The 21,164-nt window shown below is 45.8% G+C and overlaps 1 protein-coding gene across 4 annotated transcripts in view; it reads left to right on the forward strand.

Annotated features, from left to right (window-relative positions):
- The window catches only part of LOC135401098 (serine/arginine-rich splicing factor 4-like), a 65,961-nt gene extending 50,390 nt beyond the window's left edge, over nucleotides 1-15,571 (forward strand). For 3 of the 4 annotated variants that reach the window (XM_064633269.1, XM_064633268.1, XM_064633270.1), the window contains 2 exons: nucleotides 11,241-13,503; nucleotides 14,518-15,571. In XM_064633269.1, the coding sequence (XP_064489339.1) occupies nucleotides 11,467-13,503; nucleotides 14,518-14,616 (2,136 nt within the window). In that variant the 5' untranslated portion in view covers nucleotides 11,241-11,466 and the 3' untranslated portion in view covers nucleotides 14,617-15,571. Of the gene's footprint in view, nucleotides 1-10,823; nucleotides 10,886-11,240; nucleotides 13,504-14,517 lie in introns of those variants that run through there. The other variant, XM_064633271.1, reaches the window with a different exon arrangement.
- The last annotated feature ends 5,593 nt before the right edge of the window (nucleotides 15,572-21,164 follow it).

Raw genomic sequence — 21,164 nt, forward strand, 5'->3', positions numbered from 1 at the left:
CAGATAACGATATCATTAGAGATGATGGTTGGCTAGGAGCGTGCTATGCGGTGAAGTTCATTTCTAAGAGTGTGTAAAAGGGGCTACCTTCATAGGTAGTTCTCTTGCTTGATGACAATACACGACTATTGACACGCTTTTGACACAAAATATATGGATTACTGAAACGTGGCAGTCGTCGAAAAATCCTGGCTGCGGATTCGAACCACGCAGGTCTCGGTTGCCGGCTGAGCGCGCTTTCTACTATACGCTACGTCTACGACAATGCTTATTGAACGCAGAGTCTGTGAGAAGGAAGACGCGTAGTCGACACCGTTGAACGTGCGAATCGTCCTGTAGAGAAGGTTCACTCATTTGGAAAACAGTCCGCTGCGAAGGAAACATGGTCGCGGTCAGAGAGGCAGCCATATTATGACCCGTAATGTATACGGCAGGCCGTCTTCGTTTTAAGGCAACAAAGCGACCGTTCTCCTGGACGACAGTAACTGCCATTTAAGTCCACCATCTCTTTTTCTCATCTACAGCGTAACAACTAAACTAAACAATGTACGGCGAAACGCTCTAACGACTTTCGTTTACGACCAGGAGGGCAGCGTTGTTTGAATGAAACTCTCTGTATAGTCATCCAGGGTTGAACGAATGGGATGTAGTTAGCAGAATGGAGGTCTCATGGGGACAGGTTGACTCGTATTTCCAACTTGTGCGAAGGAGTGCCTTGTCGCAGCCTTCGCAGTAATTACACGAAATGTTTTTCTGCGGGAAAGCTTCGTAAATAAAACCTTGCGAATATAGGTATATTGTATAACCTTATTGGATCCGGGGTGTGAAATACGCAAATCTCTATAGCTATTATAGCACAGGCCGCCTATCGCTGTAAGGATGAATATGTTTGAAAGCGCCACGTAGCGTTTGCATATAGTCGTCAGTCACGCCAGGCCTAATACAAATTCGGACGACGTATATGTTACGTTGTGTACATACACTCTTAAAAATTGGGGGGGGGGGGGGGTAATGGCAGGATTGGGTCGCCGTTGTTGGCCACACAGAAGTGCACTTCACCGCATAGCACGCTCCTAGCCAACCATCTTCTCGAAGGATATCGTTTTCTGCCCTGATTTGTTGAAAACGAGAGGCGTACGCCTTTTTTGTGACACTTATTGTCACAAAAGAGGCGTAAAAATATTTAGGGATGGGTTCTATGGGAAGCTTTTTTTGGGATTCCACCCCATTTTCCCTTTCTAAAGTGCACTATCCAATGTACAAGATCAAAAATCTGGGGGGGGGGGGGGTTTGGACAGGACACAAGGTCCATTGCTTCATAACTTTCTTTGCGCTCACCTTCGCGTTTCCGCTAAACCAAAGCATGAACAACATCCAGAAAGTGACGCAGATTTCTTTCTTTGTTTGTTTGTTTGTTTGTTTGTTTGTTTGTTTGTTTGTGTGTTTGTGTGTGTGTGTGTGTGTGTGTGTGTGTGTGTGTGTGTGTGTGTGTGTGTGTGTGTGTGTGTGTGTGTGTGTGTGTGTGTGTGTGTGTGTGTGTGTGTGTGTGTGTGTGCGTGCGCGCGCGTGCGTGCGTGCGCGCGCGCGCGCGCTATATTTCATGGTCAGTAGATTCCTTCGCGTTGCGCTTCTTCCTCACATATATTCCTCGCAAAACGCGCATTGTTCATCTGGCTACGTGTACATCTACTCCCAATTATTACAAGATGATATGTTGATCTTGCTGATAATCACAGCGTTGCGCTTTCCTTCTTGCATTCATCCCCGCACATAACTGCCACACGCACGTTTCCTCAACGGGGCTACTGACACCGAAAGTACACCGAAAGTAAACATCTGTAACGGTTACTTTAAAGAAAGGAGGGCAGAGCACGCGGGGGGCTCGGCCGTGAAAGATGTCCTCGTCGTAGAACTAAATTTGCCATATTTCACCCAAACCTCCGCATATGATGGTTAAATGAGCGTGCCGCTTGGAGGAAAAATGAAACAATCGCAAATACGACCATTTCGGAGTGAGCGACGACACCTATACATAGCGGGAGCGCACGGCAGGCGATGAACTTTGATGGAGACGAGATTCCTCGAGCATGACTCCGCGACTCACCGTTAACGAAACTCGCCGTATCACGATTTCTACATTTTTCCTGGACGCCCGAGTCCGAATGGCCCACTTACTTTCGCTTTTACGAGAGGATTCGCCATTTTCCCAAATATTGTGTCGTCCGCGAGCTATTTCGGGTGGGCACATATAGTATATAGTTTTCTCGGTAGATTCATCTCAGAGGGACCATCTCGTTGATCATCGATGACTCGAGTGGATGATATTTCTACCCACCATATCGGAGCCAGACGATGGCGGAATTAAATGGCGCCAACTGCTAATGGGTCGATTCGTGATGATCATTTCGATATTTTTCTTACTCAGCAACTAGAACTGTTCTTTTCTGCAGACGCAGATGGTCGCAACTATTTTTCTCTCTTTCTGTCTCAAGATTCTATAGTGAAAGAGGTAAATGATAAAAAGTAATTACGTGATGGAAGCCATAGCGAATAATGCGTCAGCAAATATCCCACTCAAAGTGGTTGTTTGAGCTGTACTAACACATTGTCCATCACTATTAAATCAGAGGAGAGGGGGGGGGGGGGGCGCCGAAATAGCTCGCCGCTGCTGGCCACATACGAGTGGGCATCGTCACGACTGTAGCAAAAGGAAAAAAAAAAGGAAGCAGGACAAGAGAGTTGATGAGTTCAAAGTGAGGCATAGGCAGGATGAACGATACTGGGGGACGGAGATGCACTGTAGATGAGGGGTGCACTAGAGCGGTCTTTCACCGCGGTCTTTAGAACTTCACCGCATAGCACGATCTTAGCCAACCATCATTCCCAATGATATTGTCATCACGAAAAGACGTACGCTCCGCGCAACGGCAGCAGGGGCGGATCTAGAGGGGAGGGGGCCAGGATGTCCTGACCCCCTCCTGAATTTCTGTCTTCACATATTTATTGACCTAGATCGTATATCTATCATGCTGGCCTCCCTCTGAACCTCCCTCTCAGATCCGCCCCTGTGCGTGCTATGCGGTGAAATGGTGGAGTTCTGTGTTATAAGAGAGAGCAAGTAGGGGAGTAATTATACAGCTTCAAGTGCACTCTTAAAAATGAGTTTCACCACATAGCACGCTCCTAGTCAACCATCGCCCCAAATGACAGCGTTCTCACCCCTGAGTCGTTGAAAACGGGAGGCGGAGTCTATTTTGTGCCATTATGCACGTGCTATGAGGTGAAGTTCTGTTTTAAGAGTGATGGACAATGTTAGTACAGCTCACATACTCACGTATTGAGAAACAACCTCGTTAAGTGGGATATTATTCGCTATGGCCTTCGTCACGTAATTTCTTTGATCACTTACCGCATTCATAATGGTACAAAATAGGTTCCGCCTCCTGTTTTCAACAAATCAGAGGCGAGAACGTTGTCATTCGGGATGATGGTTGGCTAGGAGCGTGTTATGTGGTGAAACGCATATTTAAGAGTGTGCCCTAGCTAATGTTGCAATTATTCCCCATTTTATATTCTCGCGACGCTGAAATTTACTCCCCAGTATATACTACCAAAGGTTCATGCACTTCGCATAAGCTTCTATGCATTTCGTCCCGTAAGGGAGCAATGGTTCTGTTAATACAGGGTGTTTATTTTTATCCTCTACAGAATTTTTATAAAAAGCTAAAGCACCAGAGATGTCGTTTTTGCAATTGAGCTATACGGCCAGGCGGACATCCTCTGCGCTCAAAAAACAGAAAGGGGGGGGGGGGATAATGGCAGGATCGGCTCGCCGTTGTTGGCCACTCTAAAAACAGAACTTCACCGCATAGCACGCTCAGCACCAATCATTGCTACGAATGATAGGGTTATCGCTTTTGATTCGAAGCGACCGGGAGGCGGACGCCTTTGTGTGTCAATTATCGTATATCCAAATTGACACAGAAAGGCGTGCGCCCCACTCTCTCTTTCGAATTAGAGGCGATAACCCTATCATTCGTGGCAATGGTTGGTGCAGAGCGTGTTGTGCGGTGAAATTCTGTTTTTAGAGTGTGGAAGAGAGTATGTAACCATAGGATGGCTAATTAGCTAAAATTCATTACTTAACTCTTTAATTAGGGAATATTGGGCAAAAGTGAGATATAGCAGAACAGGAGACAATCCTCGTTGAAAGCCATTCTATCTTTTAAAAATCCAGAGAAGAGCGTGTGCCGTGAAATATCCGTCGCAGAATTTCGGTATGCAAGTGAGCAGAAACCGAAAAAAGCGCCCATCAAGCGCGCATCATCTACGCCGACGGAAGCTTATCTGGGTCGGAAAGCGGTTTATCTGGTCAGCAGATCGGCACCTACTCCGATCACCTCCATCGCTCCAAATCACGTGGCCCTCTGACGTGAAATGAGCGCTGTGCTCCCAGCATTCTCCGCGGTTTCGATTTCGGCTCATTTGCATAGCAAAATTCAGGGATGGATATCTTAACGCACGTGCGTGTTTCAGGATTTTCTTAAAGACGTGGAATGGCTTTCACGAGGATAGTCTCTCATTTTGCTATCTTGCTTTTCCCAAAATGCCCTACTTCATGAGTTAATTAATGAATTTTAGGTAATTAGCCATCGTGTAGTTGCATACTTTCTTCCAGAGGATGCACGCCTGGCCATATAACACAACTGCAAAAACGTCGAACAACAACAACAACCACTTTATTTTAAGTTGTTGTTGCTGCTCTCATGTCTCAGCAGCTCTCATTGCTTTTTATAAAAATTATGTAAAGGACAAAAATAAACACCCTGGCACTTGTATATACAGGGTGTTTCAGTTAAATCCCCGGGCTAAATAATTCGCGAACCGGTGCACCAATCGAATAACTTTCTTTTTTACAAGTATCTGTCCAATACCGCCTACAAGATGCGCACCGCGTGAATGAGCGGGAGGCGCTCATTATTTAAATAAAAATGCAAATGAGTTTCGTAAAAAAGCGTAACTTCTAAAGCAGGGCGCTGTCGGTATTAAAATGGGTACTACCCCTTTTGGGACCTTCAGTGGACACCTTTCAGAGAAAAATCTGCCACCGAAGCGGGTCATTTGTTGCAGTAATTAATTGGTTTCGGTTTACGTATTTTTGTCGCGGCTGGTCGCGGCGAAGCGCAAAAAGACGCTCTTTCACTCCCTTATCCATAAATGAATTACGTCCTTACACCAATGAATTACACCAATGAATTACGTCCTTTTGCGCTTCGCCGCGACCAGCCGCGACAAAAATACGTAAACCGAAACCAATTAATTACTGCAACAAATGACCCGCTTCGGTGGCAGATTTTTCTCTGAAAGGTGTCCACTGAAGGTCCCAAAAGGGGTAGTATCCATTTTAATACCGACAGCGCCCTGCTTTAGAAGTTACGCTTTTTTACGAAACTCATTTGCATTTTTATTTAAATAATGAGCGCCTCCCGCTCATTCACGCGGTGCGCATCTTGTAGGCGGTATTGGACAGATACTTGTAAAAAAGAAAGTTATTCGATTGGTGCACCGGTTCGCGAATTATTTAGCCCGGGGATTTAACTGAAGCACCCTGTATAGTTCCCAAAAGAACGACTCCCATTTTTCTTAGATCTCCTAGACGTACGATGAAACGCGAGAAGAGGAGCTACAACTGGACAGGTACGGATTGTGCATGAGTATGTGAAGCAAACGGCATTTCAAATTTTATGCTGAGGCCCTTCTGCAAGGCGCGCTTGTTCGCAAGGTTCTTCTGGATTGTCAAACGGCAATGTGAATCCGTTTAGTGATGGGCTCAATGCATATGCGTCGCACTTGAAAACCGCTACGTTGAAGAAAGTCGCTGGCTGTCCAGCTCGTAGACTTTAAAGATGGCGGATAACTTCATATTCTATCGTATAGCCCTCTGGATAAATGCAAACTGCTTTCCTCTGCAGATAGTTTAACAAGAGTACGTACATTTGAGGAACGGGAAGAACAAAATTCATGCCGTGGTAATTACGCGCTTATGTAGTCCGTTTTGGAAACTCGCTCTTTAGGGTGAAAAAAAGAGCTACCTATATGACAGCTCGGATGTCAGGCAAGCATTTTAGGGGTGGTCTTCAATGCACCGCAAGTGCAAAACGAAAAAGAAAGTGAAAGGTGCATTTTCAGTGCTGCTTGCAATGCAGCAGAAAAGCAATGAAGACGTGCATTTTGGCGGACGCAACAGACATTCTAAGTAAAACAAGCGGAGGGGTGTGACGAAAAATAATATCGTAGCATACGTACACAGCAAGACGTCTCCCTAAAGAAAATGATAACACAGACTCGCACAAACGTCCCCCGTCGTCTCACCATAGAAATTACCATCCTCATGACAACACACGCTACATATTCTCCGGTCTTTACACCCACATAAAGAACTCGTAGGGCGTTTGAGGAAATGCCTGTCATGTACTAAGCCTGTATATAGACTACTGGAAGCAATGCCGTACAAGATACTCATGCTGTCTACAGCGGTGGTCTTCAATTAAAAAAAAAAAACAGATGCACGTACAGTAGAACGTACAATGACGGCTTTTATGTAGGCTAATGTGTGCAGCGATCGGCGCGAGATGCACTGTTCCGTAGCCGCCCACCCTTTCAGAGACCGCAGTGTAAAAAAGATAGCCGTTGCCACGGGTGCTTACTACTACGTTGACAGCGTTTGGGACGGAGCTACAAAGGCTACGTGACAGCCCATGCGGAAAAGGGGCGCGAATTGATTTCAGTACGCAGCATCATTCAGGTTCATGAGGGGATCTTTAGATGTGTACGGGGATTTTATGCTCAGGATAACGAAGAGGTTGCTGCTTGCACTTACAGAATATTCTAATTTTGAGGCTTTTCTTGTACTCATACGGGGTGACATTCTTCAAAATACTCCAGCGGAAGATGCGCAAAATGTCATAGCTTTCTGCTGCCACCAGCGCTTACGTGGCAGCGTGGAATGTCCTGCGGCGCAGCCACAAGGTAGCAGACGACACAACATCGACCCTGTTGTCTTCTATATGTGCGCAGTACCTCACCCCCGACTTCTTGGCGTAGAATCGCAATCCGAAAACACACTGTGGCCAACATATTATTGCGTGCTGAGAAAAACCCAATTAGAGTTAGCAGATGCAAGGACTTTCGCGAAGTGAGCACAGTTGGGCGCTGAACGATATCTAAACGACAAGCCAAGTATGTTTTTCTCGAATACAAAATAAGGTTTTATAGCAGTGTCGGACGTTTCTTTTCTTTTTTCCTTTCTTCTTCTTATTTTCTTGTTTTGTTTTTCAAATATCCGCTAAGAAGTTTTCGTGAGTCACCCGGCACCAACGAAGGCATAAAATTCACGCTCCGCTGGCTCCGCTCTTGGGTCACCCTTTTTAGACGCCATTTGAAACGTTTGGTTCAACAAACGCATTTCGTGTTTGCCGGAAGTGGGGCGAAAAAGTTCTTCCGAGCTCTGTAGCGATTAATCAAAGAAGCACTACAAAACGCAAAGCATGTATCATGTAGTCTGCAGAGCGGGCAGTAGACGTGTCTAATTATTCTCCCTGCGAATCCCGGAACCGGAGTACTTGATGCTCAGGTACGCTTAAACCTGTACAGGTGCGCTTTGCTACTGACAGGACGAGATGCTGTCCAGAGAGGGTTCATGCATCGTGCACCGTGTTCACTTGTATTGAGAAAGGCGGACGAGAAATACAAAGTTTTGAAGCCTGGAACTGGCCGTTGTCTCTGTATACCACCGAAACTGGCTCCTGACCTAACATCGACCAGTTCCTCGCAGAAAGATGCTTAGACACAAGGCATGCCATCAATCCCACATAGACTAAACCTTCGAATTAATTCGCATCCAGAAGAACTATGTTCATACAATACTTTAGTGACCAATGAGGTCGTTGCCATTAAGTTTACCACGATGCACGCTGGTCGTACCAGGAAAAAGAACTGGACGACGGCGTTCGTAATTTCCGGTGACCCCGGAAGGCTTCCGCTTTCTTAATTCAATGTCTCGCAGGAGCTCCAGAAAGTTATTCTAAATTTCTTCCCTGCTTGCTCTTTCGTAACGAGGAACGACTTCTGTTGAACAACTGTTATGGTATCGACTTTCCCCTCGTCTGTACTACGCGTAGCTCAAACGGAGGATATAATTATGATGCCGGGGTGTTATTTGTTGCACCTACATTGTGCTACATGCTTGGGTTGTTGTGTAGGTATATGAAAAAGTGGAAATGACAGTGGATAAGGCGTGAAGCAACGTGCTTTCAGATTCGGTGAACCGCGCCATACGTTGTGGTCAAAATGTATCGGGGCGGTTGTTTCCTTGGCCATTGAAAGCGGGTGAACTCCAAAGAATAAAAAAAAAAGAAGAAAGAAACGATTGGTTCACATAGAGGCGTAATAAGTCACGTGTTGTTCAACGCTGTCACGGTCTGTATGCGGCACGCGATCTCGTTCTGTAACAGCACTTACCGGCGCGCAAGTTTAGATAAAATGTTAATTGGCGCTGCCAAGGGTAGCCAATGACACACGGAGGCAACGACTTTTTGCAGGCTCCCATAATCGAACCATACAGTAAACTGAAACCGTATCAGTCCAACAGTACAGTGAACGGTGGAGTGCTCAAGGACTCTGTTTTTCTGCTCAGAGGCGTTTAGTACTACAAGTTCCGCGTCCAGTTCAGCATTTTGTTGCTGCTGCTGCTGCTGCCTTCTCTGTTTTGTTTCCATTGGCACAGTCTGGCAACTTCGACTGCTACCGTGCCTTCTAAAGTAGAGGGTTAATTATCCATATTTTGGAAGAAGTAATCCAAGGCGCACTGCATGCTGCAATTTCTTCGTAGAGTATATTGGGAATCAACTTAGTTAGAAGTAATCACCTGCTGACCAATCAACCAGTAACTGTAAATAATAATGCCTTCTCGGAGATCAATTATCAAGCCGAATACGAGTCGGCGGCAGTGAACGGAAATGTGACCTTTTTGAAAATAAATAAATAAATAAATAAAATAAAATAAAGAAAGAACAGAGAGAGAGAGCGAAAAACATGAAACTCTAAAGTAACTGTATAGTTGCTGCCTAGTTACAGTTACTTTAGAATTTTCTTTTTGTCTCTCTAGTTTCAAAAGCTAGCGGCATCTTCGTGAACATGAAAAGTTGCTTTCTCAGACAGAGCTATTGATTACATTTACTGGTTAATTGCTCAGCAGGCGATTATTTGTATCTATAGGTTACTTCCCAAAGCCTGTGTTCATGTTTATACATTTTCCCACTGTACTTATACGGTTTTATTAGCTTGTCCATAAACAGCGCGATGGCCTTCTAATATGGTACAATGGTTGGTACACAAGAGTGAAAAATTAATTAGTTAGACATTGCACAATCAAAAACGTCAATGTCGCAAATTTCATTATGATAAAGACGCCGCACGCGGGCCTGGGGGACTCAGTGAGCTAAATCTTGGAACATTAAACACACGACACTGACGGAAAGTTCTCATTGGTGCATGAAAACTAATTGATTGAATCCAGCACCGGCTATCGAAAATGCCATGAACGCATTTGCAAAAAAAAAAAAAAAAAAAAAAAAAAGGTCTCGACTTTTGCGTCTCGTAACCGACGTGTCTAAATTGCAACGGCTAAGTATTCTGTTATATTCATAAAAATAGCGTCTCCCGAGATATCTACCAAAGTAAATTCAAATAAATCGGCGTTGTACATTTTCTATTGTTGATGGCAAAACATTTCCAATACAATTCCATACAACGGAGCAGTAGTCTAGCTTTGGCAAGAGGCAGGATTATGTTGACTATACAGCGAGCTCTTCCTGATGAACGAAGCCACACAAACTCTCTTACTCCCGCTATATTTTTATGTTACATTCCCTCCGTCATGGTGTATAGCCTCCTCGATACAGATCACACGCGCGCGATCGAACTAAAGAAGACAAACGTCTTTAGCATCTAACTAAATGTGAACGTTCGCAAAGTCTACTCGTGTCGCCCTATCTTGTTTACAACCTCCACTATCCGGCTCTGCCTATTTTTTGTTCAAGGAAGCCATCGAAGCGATCCAACACAGTCTACTCCGGCTTTTAAAGGAAATAAACCTCTTATACCGACTTGTTTTAGAAGTACAAACGCTTCGTGGTTCTAAAAGGAGTGGAGTTTATACCGAGCAAATCTCCGATAACACGCTTACGGGAATAGCAATGACAGGTCTCAGTCTCCAACTTCCCTGGATGCATGCGCGTTCCGTACTTCTACACGTCCATCCGATGAATAGACTGCCTGGCGCGGAGAAGCGCGTGAAGTTTGTTCATCTTACAACATGCAAAGAGAAGCGTAACACGAAAGGAGGGTGGGTTCGAAAAGAGAACATAATAACTGTAAATTATTCTCTACTGTTATCGCTTCAATCTGTTTCAATTTTCTGCAGAACAACCTTACTGTTGCTTCGCTACTTCAGAATATATGTAGGACCTGGTGCATTATGCATGCATATACAGACATGTTCATATGAAATGGAAAAGAGAGCACCGGCAATAGATGCTCGTTGATTGTATTGATGAGATTCGAGAAGGGGATCATCCTTAACGTCATGAAACTTCAAACTCGTTACCACCGTATAAGAATGTCACCATCTCATCCTTGCCGGAAACTGTACACTTTCAGAAGAAGAAGAAACAATATACCGTCTTGCAATCGACACGTGTAACCTGCATGATCAAACGAGAGCCAGTTCCGCAGTTCATTGCTTCCGCAAATCCTCAGACGATATTCCTGCAACACGTTATCTCTTTCTAGTCCCAGTTCGGTGCATCTCCACAGAAACTGATTAGTATGTGGGACCTAAAGAACGTCTGCAGCGAAGCTCACGCCAGCAGAGCCAATCGCCCATGAACGACTAATTTCAAACACCATTGTGCTAGTCCTATAGTCACTAGGCGCGCAAAACAAAAAGGACACTTTCGTTCTCATGCTATGCCCTCGCGAGCGAGCACCACAGCCATAAGGTGTCTTCACCGATATTTTTTTCTTCTAAAGAGACAACGCTCTTCTTGTTATTTGCGAGCTTCCGGTTGAACGCAGCTTCTTTGTTAAGCGACGCTAATTTGTATTCCGCGAACATGCGTGGCGGGAAAATCTGTGTGCTCTCCTGGCGTGTCTCCTTAATTTATGTCTCTTTATTGCAGGTGGCGCTTCTGCAAATTTGTCATGCAGACTGGGTGTCACCAAATCTAGAACGAAGATCCGAAGCGAGACGCTGCGAATGGGAAAGTGAAAGGGCAGCGTGAGCATACCAGATTGTGCGCCCGACCCACTGCGCCACTATAGGAACGTTGCCGGCGTGACAGCTGACAGTGCTAGTGTGTGTGTGTGTGTGTGTGTGTGCGCGCTTGGCTCTGTGTGCGCGGGAGAATGGCTGAACGGGATGTTGCGATGTTTGAGCTGGGACTGCGGGATTACGGAACGAGTTGGACGAGGCTACAGGAGGCGCTCAATGTGCAGCAGCAACTGTACGGTCCGGCCAAAGAGAAGGCGGGTCCGTATATTGAAAGCCGCGAAAATGATGCGCCGGTAAGCGAAAAGCAAGTATCGCCCAGTGGAACACCGAAGAAGGGCAAGCAACCATCCCTGCCCGTGTCCAGGACGGCGTCTTCCGAATCGGAGAAGTCTGCTGCAGAGACCTCACCAAAAGCGGCGAAACCTAAAGGATTCATCAGTCTGATCACAAGGTCGAAAGACAGTAACACCGGGAAGAAGCCAAAGAAAGGTTCAAAGTGTCCGAACGAAAGCCCCAAGAGTGATGAGAAGGACAGGAAGCAGCTGGCGAGAGAAAAAAGAATCGAGCCTGAGGACGATAACGAAGAAACAATGACCTCTAGGAGCGCCCACGAAAACGGCAAAGAAGATCGGGAGTCCGCTCAAGATGATTCTGTAGTAACTCGTAGGAGATCATCGCACGGAAACTCCCGAAGACACGGAAGGCCAAGCAGCCCTGACCACAGGAAAGGTCAACACGAATACAGTAGCAAGGATTCGCCGAGTAACGAATATCCTAGGGAACACGTTGTCAAAGAAAAAATATTACACCAGAAGGAAAAGTACGACCGAGTCATAAAAGAGTTTTCCAGGGATGAAAGCTCCAGAGAATATTCTCGCAAAGACACACTGCCGTTGAGTCCTTCAAACAACAAAGGGGATTGTGGGCGAGGAAGCAGAACAGTCTATGGCGACGAAGGCTTTAAGGAGCATCCTACGGGTAGGCCAGTCAACCCAGTCGAAGAAAGAAGCAAATCTTCAAATGACGAACGTCCAATGTATCCTCCGTATGAAGAAGGGTTCGGAAGGGAAGAATTCATTCGGAAGGAGACGAGTTCAAAATCAAGGAGTGAGAAGTCCATGCATGCTAGACGTTCCAAGGAATCGTCGAAAGAAGAGATACTAGCTGACCACAGTCAGCATCGCAGACACAGCCAAGAAGCTTCTAAAGATGAGGACCATGCAGATAAGAGCGCTGTGCCCGGAAGTGAACGTCGGATGAATTTACGGCTGAGTAGAGAACAATCTAAGGAAGACGAGACACTTAACAAAAGCCCCACTTCGAGAGAACTTCCCGCGTACCCCAAACTGCGCAGGGAGTCTTCCAAGAGCAACTCGCCGAACGACAGCAATCTACTTGCGAGAGACGACCGCCTGGAATACGCGAGGTCTAGCAGGGACATGTCACGAAACGATGCACCAAAGGAGCATCGTATCGTTAGCCCACCACGAGGTCAACAACGAAACACTCATACTAACGGTGACTACCCAAGACACTACGAACCCCCTCCCGGCAGGGATCACATCTTCAGGTTCTCCAATGATACGACTCGAGAATCCACGTTTGTAGATTACAGACCACCTAGTCCGAACACACGGAACAGTCAAGATCATGCTCCGGAATCAAAAGGAGAAAGTACGCGGGTGAACAAACCAGCCAGTCCTTCATCCCACAAAACACAGCAGGAATATCGGCGAGTCAGCAGAGAAACTTCGAGGGACGATCGTGGAAAGGACCCTCTGGATGACGACGAGGAGCTCATGATGATGGAACCTACGGCCAATCCTCGCCCCCGTCAGAGGTCTCACACAGAGCAACAGATAAAATCTCCGCCAGACGCTCCGAAACCTCAGGTTATGAGATGTATCAGATGTTGTGCCACGGTGTACCCCATGGAACTGGTCACCCCCAAGCCTGGAGTGCTGCTCCATAGTGGATGTTTTAAATGTCGTGAATGTGGAGTGAAGCTGACTCTGCAGACCTACTTTACAAACCAGAGGGACACCAGGGACTCTGACGTATACTGCAGGACACATCAGCCTCGGCTTGGTCCAGGAACGGTGGACGGCAATGCGCTGAACATACTCACCAGCAAGAACAGCAAGGATATAAAATTCTCACGCTACAGTAAGGTAAGATGAAGCATGTTTTCGCAATGTCCTGTACGGACAATGGTGACCACAATGTACAGGCGCGTTTGCACAGTGTCGTTTTAGAGTATGCATCACAGCATTGCAAATTTGCATTGAGGTTATCTAGAGCATGTAAACTAAGGCATTCAAATAAACGCACGCATTACATTGCAGAGACATGACAGACCTACATATATCTGAGGAAGTGTAGCGATTTGAATGTCGTCTGATAGTTTCAAGCGGGAGCAGACAAGGGCAGCCGCGCATGTTATTACAGCTGCCAGGCTGCTCGCGCTATCGGTGACGCGTAACTATCCCTGACGGGTATAATGACTCCCGAATACAATTGATCAGCATAGTTGCTGTGATACCAACACGCTAGGCTAAATCTGTCTGCATAGTAATGGCGGGGACATTTACGGGGAGAGTATTTCGTGCTAGATGTCGTGTCATTTGTGTGCTTCAGAAAATGTGCCTTTTGCTGGGCTTTGTGAGAAACATCAGTGCCCTCGTGATATGCATTCGCAAGTGCCCTATAGACCTCTCCCTGTTTGTAAACAAATGACGCCGTAGTGTTCGACAGCGCCACAAATTTGGTAGAGTTGAACTACGCTCGAAGCTAGAGGTGAACAAGGTCGCGCCCGAAAGCCACGGTCTTGAGGGGATTACGACGGTCCCTGAAAGGGAAGGCGACCTTCGGTCCTACTTGTCTTTCAATGGGAGGTAGCGAACAAGTGCCCGTTCGTGGAACCCAGCCCTCTCCTTTCGATTTGTTTCGGTTTCATTCTGTCTATCAACGTCATGATGACGTTTCTCGGGTAGAGGTCCACTGGACCCCGGCATATTTTTCACTCGATTGGGAAAGTTATCTTGCCGTGAACCTCTGAGTCTCTGTGACTTCTCTCTGTGTATTCTCGTGTTTTTTGCGCATTCTCTTCCCACTTCGGGTATGACATACGAACTGTTGTGGCAACTTTTTAATTTACTCACAGTTGATGCCTATTTGGATTTCAGGGAAGCGACGCCGAGATTCTCCTCAGCTCAAAAGTAATCTCCCAGAAGGACGACTTCGATGTGATGCGGGAAGAAAACGGCGGGCTTCGCTACATTTGATATTTTTTCACTTCAACTGAAATATGCCATGTGTGTATCAAGAAGATATAATTTCCGAATTGTCCAAGTAGATGCACGCATCGAAAACTATCACTCGTGATAGTATGACGACAAAAATTTGCAGTGTTTGGTATTTTATTGATGCCCGTCACACTGGTTCGAATGACAAAGAGAACCGCCTGTCATCCGATGTGGTTTACACCATGCAACACCGGACGTGATAAAGCATAATGCGATAGAACTACTGTGAATAGTCGCTGAGAACACATGTGGAGCTATATTTAGCAACAACCAAAAGTATTATTGCAAACGGGCTATCTTGTAAATTAGTATCTCTTATAGATACGTTATGCTTGGTGTATAAATCTTTAATATGACACAAAGCTTCTGTGATAATCAACCACCAGCTTGAGATCATAATTCACAAAGCGCAACCAAGCCACATATACATAACAACATTTAGACTTTTCCCATGGCACCTTTTGTATTATACGCTACAAACTACAAACATGCTTTGAACAAAGAACTGTATATATAGTCAGTTGAGAGAAATGTCAATACATAATATACGTATAAAACCTTACAGGGGGCAGGTTCGCCATGTAACTGCCCTCCTCTGACCATGCTGTTCGCATCAAAAACTATTCTGTTTGTCATTATTGCAAGGCTCCTCTCAAACGACCTTGGGCGTTTCGTTCGTTATAGTAATTCCTACAACGAAAGAAGCCCATTAGAAAGACGCTAATAGAAATACATTAGGAATGTTAGCAGGAGTTTTAACGATGTGTGCAAATTGACCCACATCAGCGACATTGCTCAAATGTACAGCCTGTATACGGATATAGTATATATAAGAAAGAGAGAGAGGATTTATATTTGATGGATTTATCGACATAAACTTTATGAATTGACGTAAGAGATGCTGTATTCTAATAAAGGCGAAGCCTGGGCTATACTTCGAGTGTGTTCACTGCAAGCACAAACAACACAATAGCTAACGCTGCTGCTTAAGTTCGGGAGAGAACGGATGCAGACATGTAAGAAACATATTGCTTCAATATGAGGATCAAAAGAGACTACATGCGGAAGGGTCCCTGCCGCGCGATGGAAATACAGGTTCGAACTTCGTCGGCTTCACAATGAGCGTTGATTACGCTCTTGAACACGCTCGGAACATGCAACGCCAATGAAGTTTGAAACAAGACAAATCCAGATCGAAAGACGACGAAAGTACAGGTTTGTACTTCACCTGCTTTGCAAGGAGCGTCCGTCGCGCTAGCTGCAGACATCGTCGATGAAGTTGGGAAGACGATGGATGAGGACCGAAGCGCCATACGAACACAGGCTAGAATATGGTCTGCTCCGCAATGTTCCAATATTGTTCAGAGTAGGAACAAACACCGCCGACAACGTTCCTACATAGACATTCCTTAGTTCATAGACCCTCGGGATCTTTTTCAACACCTAGCCAAGATAAAATTATTATAATTATTATTGTTATCATCATCATCATCATCATTTTATTACTTTTGAAGTTGAAAAAAGAGAATGTATGCAGGTTGAAGCGCGATGAAAATACAGGTTTGCACTTCGTCTGCTTTAGAATCAGCGTTGATTTCACTGGGAATATACACAGCCAATGAAGTTTGAACCAAGATGGATGCAGATCGAAAGATGATGAAAATGCAAGTTCGTAGTATGTCTGCTTTGCAAGCAGCGTCCTTCCCGCTAGGTGCAGACATCGTCGATGAAGATCGGAGGAGGATAGATGAGGATTAAAGCACCACACGAGCACAGGTTAGAAGATTGTCTGGTCGGAAATGTTCGTATGTTATTCAGAGTAGGGGCGAATACCACCGACGAAGTTGGAATAGAATGGATGCAGGTAAAAGCTAGCGCGGTGAAAATCAGGTTTGCACTTCGTCTGCCTTACAATGAGCGTTGATTTCGTCAGGAATATACACCGCCAATGAAGTCTGAAACAAGATGGATGCAGATCGAAAGATGATGAATATACAAGTTCGTAGTTTGTCTGCTTTGCAAGGAGCGTCCTTTGCGCTAGGTGCGGACATCGTCGATGAAGATCGGAGGAGGATGGATGAGGATTGAAGCACCACAAGGGCACAGGCCAGAAAATGGTCTGCTCGGAAATGTTCGTATGTTTGAGAGTTCATCGCGCAAGGTGCAGACATCGTCGATGATGTTGGGAAGAGGGTGGATGAGGATGAAAGCACCACGCGAGCATAGGTTAGAAGATTGTCTGCTCGGAAATGTTCGTATGTTATTCTAGAGTAGGGGCGAATACCACAGACGAAGTTGGAACAGAATGAATGCAGGCAGAAGCGTGATGAAAATCAGGTTTGCACTTCGTCTGCCTTATAATTGTCTGCTCGGAAATGTTCGTATGTTATTCGGGGTAGGGACGAACACCACCGACGAAGTTGGAAACAGAATGGATGCAGGTAAAAGCTAGCGCGAGGAAAATCAGGTTTGCACTTCGTCTGCCTTACAATGAGCGTTGATTTCGTCACGAATATACACCGCCAATGAACTTTGAAACAAGATGGATGCAGGTCGAAAGATGATGGAAATACAAGTTCGTACTTCGTCTGCTTTGCAAGGAGAGTTCATCGCGCAAGGTGCAGACATCATCGAACCCCGCGAGCACAGGTTAGAATATTGTTTGCTCGGAAATGTTCGTATGTTATTCAGAGTACGGACGAATACCACCGACGAAGTTGGAACAGAATGAATGCAGGCAGGAGCGCGATGAAAATCAGGTTTGCACTTCGTCTGCCTTACAATGAGCGTCGATTTCGTCAGGAATATACACCGCCAATGAACTTTGAAACAAGATGGATGCAGGTCGAAAGATGATGGAAATACAAGTTCGTACTTCGTCTGCTTTGCAAGGAGAGTTCATCGCGCAAGGTGCAGACGTCGTCGATGATGTTGGGAAGAGGGTGGATGAGGATGAAAGCACCACGCGAGCATAGGTTAGAAGATTGTCTGCTCGGAAATGTTCGTATGTTATTCTAGAGTAGGGGCGAATACCACAGACGAAGTTGGAACAGAATGAATGCAGGTAGAAGCGTGATGAAAATCAGGTTTGCACTTCGTCTGCCTTATAATTGTCTGCTCGGAAATGTTCGTATGTTATTCGGGGTAGGGACGAACACCACCGACGAAGTTGGAAACAGAATGGATGCAGGTAAAAGCTAGCGCGAGGAAAATCAGGTTTGCACTTCGTCTGCCTTACAATGAGCGTTGATTTCGTCACGAATATACACCGCCAATGAACTTTGAAACAAGATGGATGCAGGTCGAAAGATGATGGAAATACAAGTTCGTACTTCGTCTGCTTTGCAAGGAGAGTTCATCGCGCAAGGTGCAGACATCATCGAACCCCGCGAGCACAGGTTAGAATATTGTTTGCTCGGAAATGTTCGTATGTTATTCAGAGTACGGACGAATACCACCGACGAAGTTGGAACAGAATGAATGCAGGCAGGAGCGCGATGAAAATCAGGTTTGCACTTCGTCTGCCTTACAATGAGCGTCGATTTCGTCAGGAATATACACCGCCAATGAACTTTGAAACAAGATGGATGCAGGTCGAAAGATGATGGAAATACAAGTTCGTACTTCGTCTGCTTTGCAAGGAGAGTTCATCGCGCAAGGTGCAGACATCGTCGATGATGTTGGGAAGAGGGTGGATGAGGATTAAAGCACCCCGCGAGCACAGGTTAGAATATTGTTTGCTCGGAAATGTTCGTATGTTATTCAGAGTACGGACGAATACCACCGACGAAGTTGGAACAGAATGAATGCAGGCAGGAGCGCGATGAAAATCAGGTTTGCACTTCGTCTGCCTTACAATGAGCGTCGATTTCGTCAGGAATATACACCGCCAATGAACTTCGAAACAAGATGGATGCAGGTCGAAAGATGATGAAAATACAAGTTCGTACTTCGTCTGCTTTGCAAGGAGAGTTCATCGCGCAAGGTGCAGACATCGTCGATGATGTTGGGAAGAGGGTGGATGAGGATCAAAGCACCCCGCGAGCACAGGTTAGAATACTGTCTGCTCGGAAATGTTCGTACGTTATTCAGAGTAGGGACGAATACCACCGACGAAGTTGGAACAGAATGAATGCAGGCAGGAGCGCGATGAAAATCAGGTTTGCACTTCGTCTGCCTTACAATGAGCGTCGATTTCGTCAGGAATATACACCGCCAATGAACTTTGAAACAAGATGGATGCAGGTCGAAAGATGATGAAAATACAAGTTCGTACTTTGTCTGCTTTGCAAGGAGAGTTCATCGCGCAAGGTGCAGACATCGTCGATGATGCTGGGAAGAGGGTGGATGAGGATCAAAGCACCCCGCGAGCACAGGTTAGAATACTGTCTGCTCGGAAATGTTCGTACGTTATTCAGAGTAGGGACGAATACCACCGACGAAGTTGGAACAGAATGAATGCAGGCAGGAGCGCGATGAAAATCAGGTTTGCACTTCGTCTGCCTTACAATGAGCGTGGATTTCGTCAGGAATATACACCGCCAATGGACTTTGAAACAAGATGGATGCAGGTCGAAAGATGATGAAAATACAACTTCGTACTTCGTCTGCTTTGCAAGGAGAGTTCATCGCGCAAGGTGCAGACATCGTCGATGATGTTGGGAAGAGGGTGGATGAGGATTAAAGCACCCCGCGAGCACAGGTTAGAATACTGTCTGCTCGGAAATGTTCGTACGTTATTCAGAGTAGGGACGAATACCACCGACGAAGTTGGAACAGAATGAATGCAGGCAGGAGCGCGATGAAAATCAGGTTTGCACTTCGTCTGCCTTACAATGAGCGTCGATTTCGTCAGGAATATACACCGCCAATGGACTTTGAAGCAAGATGGATGCAGGTCGAAAGATGATGAAAATACAAGTTCGTACTTCGTCTGCTTTGCAAGGAGAGTTCATCGCGCAAGGTGCAGACATCGTCGATGATATTGGGAAGAGGGTGGATGAGGATTAAAGCACCCCGCGAGCACAGGTTAGAATATTGTCTGCTCGGAAATGTTCGTATGTTATTCAGAGTAGGGACGAATACCACCGACGAAGTTGGAACAGAATGAATGTAGGCAGGAGCACGATGAAAATCAGGTTTGCACTTCGTCTGCCTTACAATGAGCGTAGATTTCGTCAGGAATATACACCGCCAATGAACTTTGAAACAAGATGGATGCAGGTCGAAAGATGACGAAAATACAAGTTCGTACTTCGTCTGCTTTGCAAGGAGAGTTCATCGCGCAAGGTGCAGACATCGTCGATGATGTTGGGAAAAGGGTGGATGAGGATTAAAGCACCCTGCGAGCACAGGTTAGAATATTGTCTGCTCGGCAGTGTTCGTATGTTATTCAGAGTAGGGGCGAATACCACCGACGAAGTTGGAACAGAATGGATGCAGGTAGAAGCGCGATGAAAATCAGGTTTGCACTCCGTCTGCCTTACAATGAGCGTCGATTTCGTCAGGAATATACACCGCCAATGAAGTTTGAAACAAGATGGATGCAGATCGAAAGATGACGAAAATACAAGTTCGTACTTCGTCTGCTTTGCAAGGAGAGTTCATCGCGCAACGTGCAGACATCGTCGATGATGTTGGGAAAAGGGTGGATGAGGATTAAAGCACCACACGAGCACAGGTTAGAAGATTGTCTGCTCGGCAATGTTCGTATGTTATTCAGAGTAGGGGCGAATACCACCGACGAAGTTGGAACAGAATGGATGCAGGTAGAAGCGCGATGAAAATCAGGTTTGCACTCCGTCTGCTTTACAAGGAGTGTTGATTTCGTCAGGAATATACACCGCCAATGAAGTTTGAAACAAGATGGATGCAGATCGAAAGATGACGAAAATACAAGTTCGTACTTCGTCTGCTTTGCAAGGAGAGTTCATCGCGCAAGGTGCAGACATCGTCGATGATGTTGGGAAGAGGGTGGATGAGGATGAAAGCACCACGCGAGCACAGGTTAGAAGATGGTCTGCTCGGAAATGTTCGTATGTTATTCAGAGTAGGGGCGAACATCACCGACCAAGTTGGAAACAGAATGGATGCAGGTAGAAGCGGATCAGGTTTGCACTTCGTCTGCTTTACAATGAGCGTTGATTTCGTCAGGAATATACACCGCCAATGACCATGCCGGAATGACGACTTGGGAATGAAATGCGTCTCTTCTTGTCGTCTGCTATACAGAATATCTTGTGGCCGCTGTCGCGTGTGCAAATACATGGAATGGTGCGCTCTGCTCTTCTTGCATTTTATTCATCCACAGAGACTGTTGTGTCTCCATGTTCTTTTTACTTTCAAATAGACGTGTTCGTGAGGATCAGAAGAACAAAATGAGAGACTCCGCAGAGACAGAGAGGAGGCTCTGCAATATTTTGTTTAGTGCATAATGTGTTGTGTTCCGATTACATGGGAGTTTTAATGCTACCTGGGGACTGTTCTCCTGTATGGCTTGCATGATTCACACGAGTCAGCAGCTAACG

This window comes from Ornithodoros turicata, chromosome 7 (genome assembly GCF_037126465.1).
Source record: "Ornithodoros turicata isolate Travis chromosome 7, ASM3712646v1, whole genome shotgun sequence".
In the NCBI taxonomy this organism is placed as follows: domain Eukaryota; kingdom Metazoa; phylum Arthropoda; class Arachnida; order Ixodida; family Argasidae; genus Ornithodoros; species Ornithodoros turicata.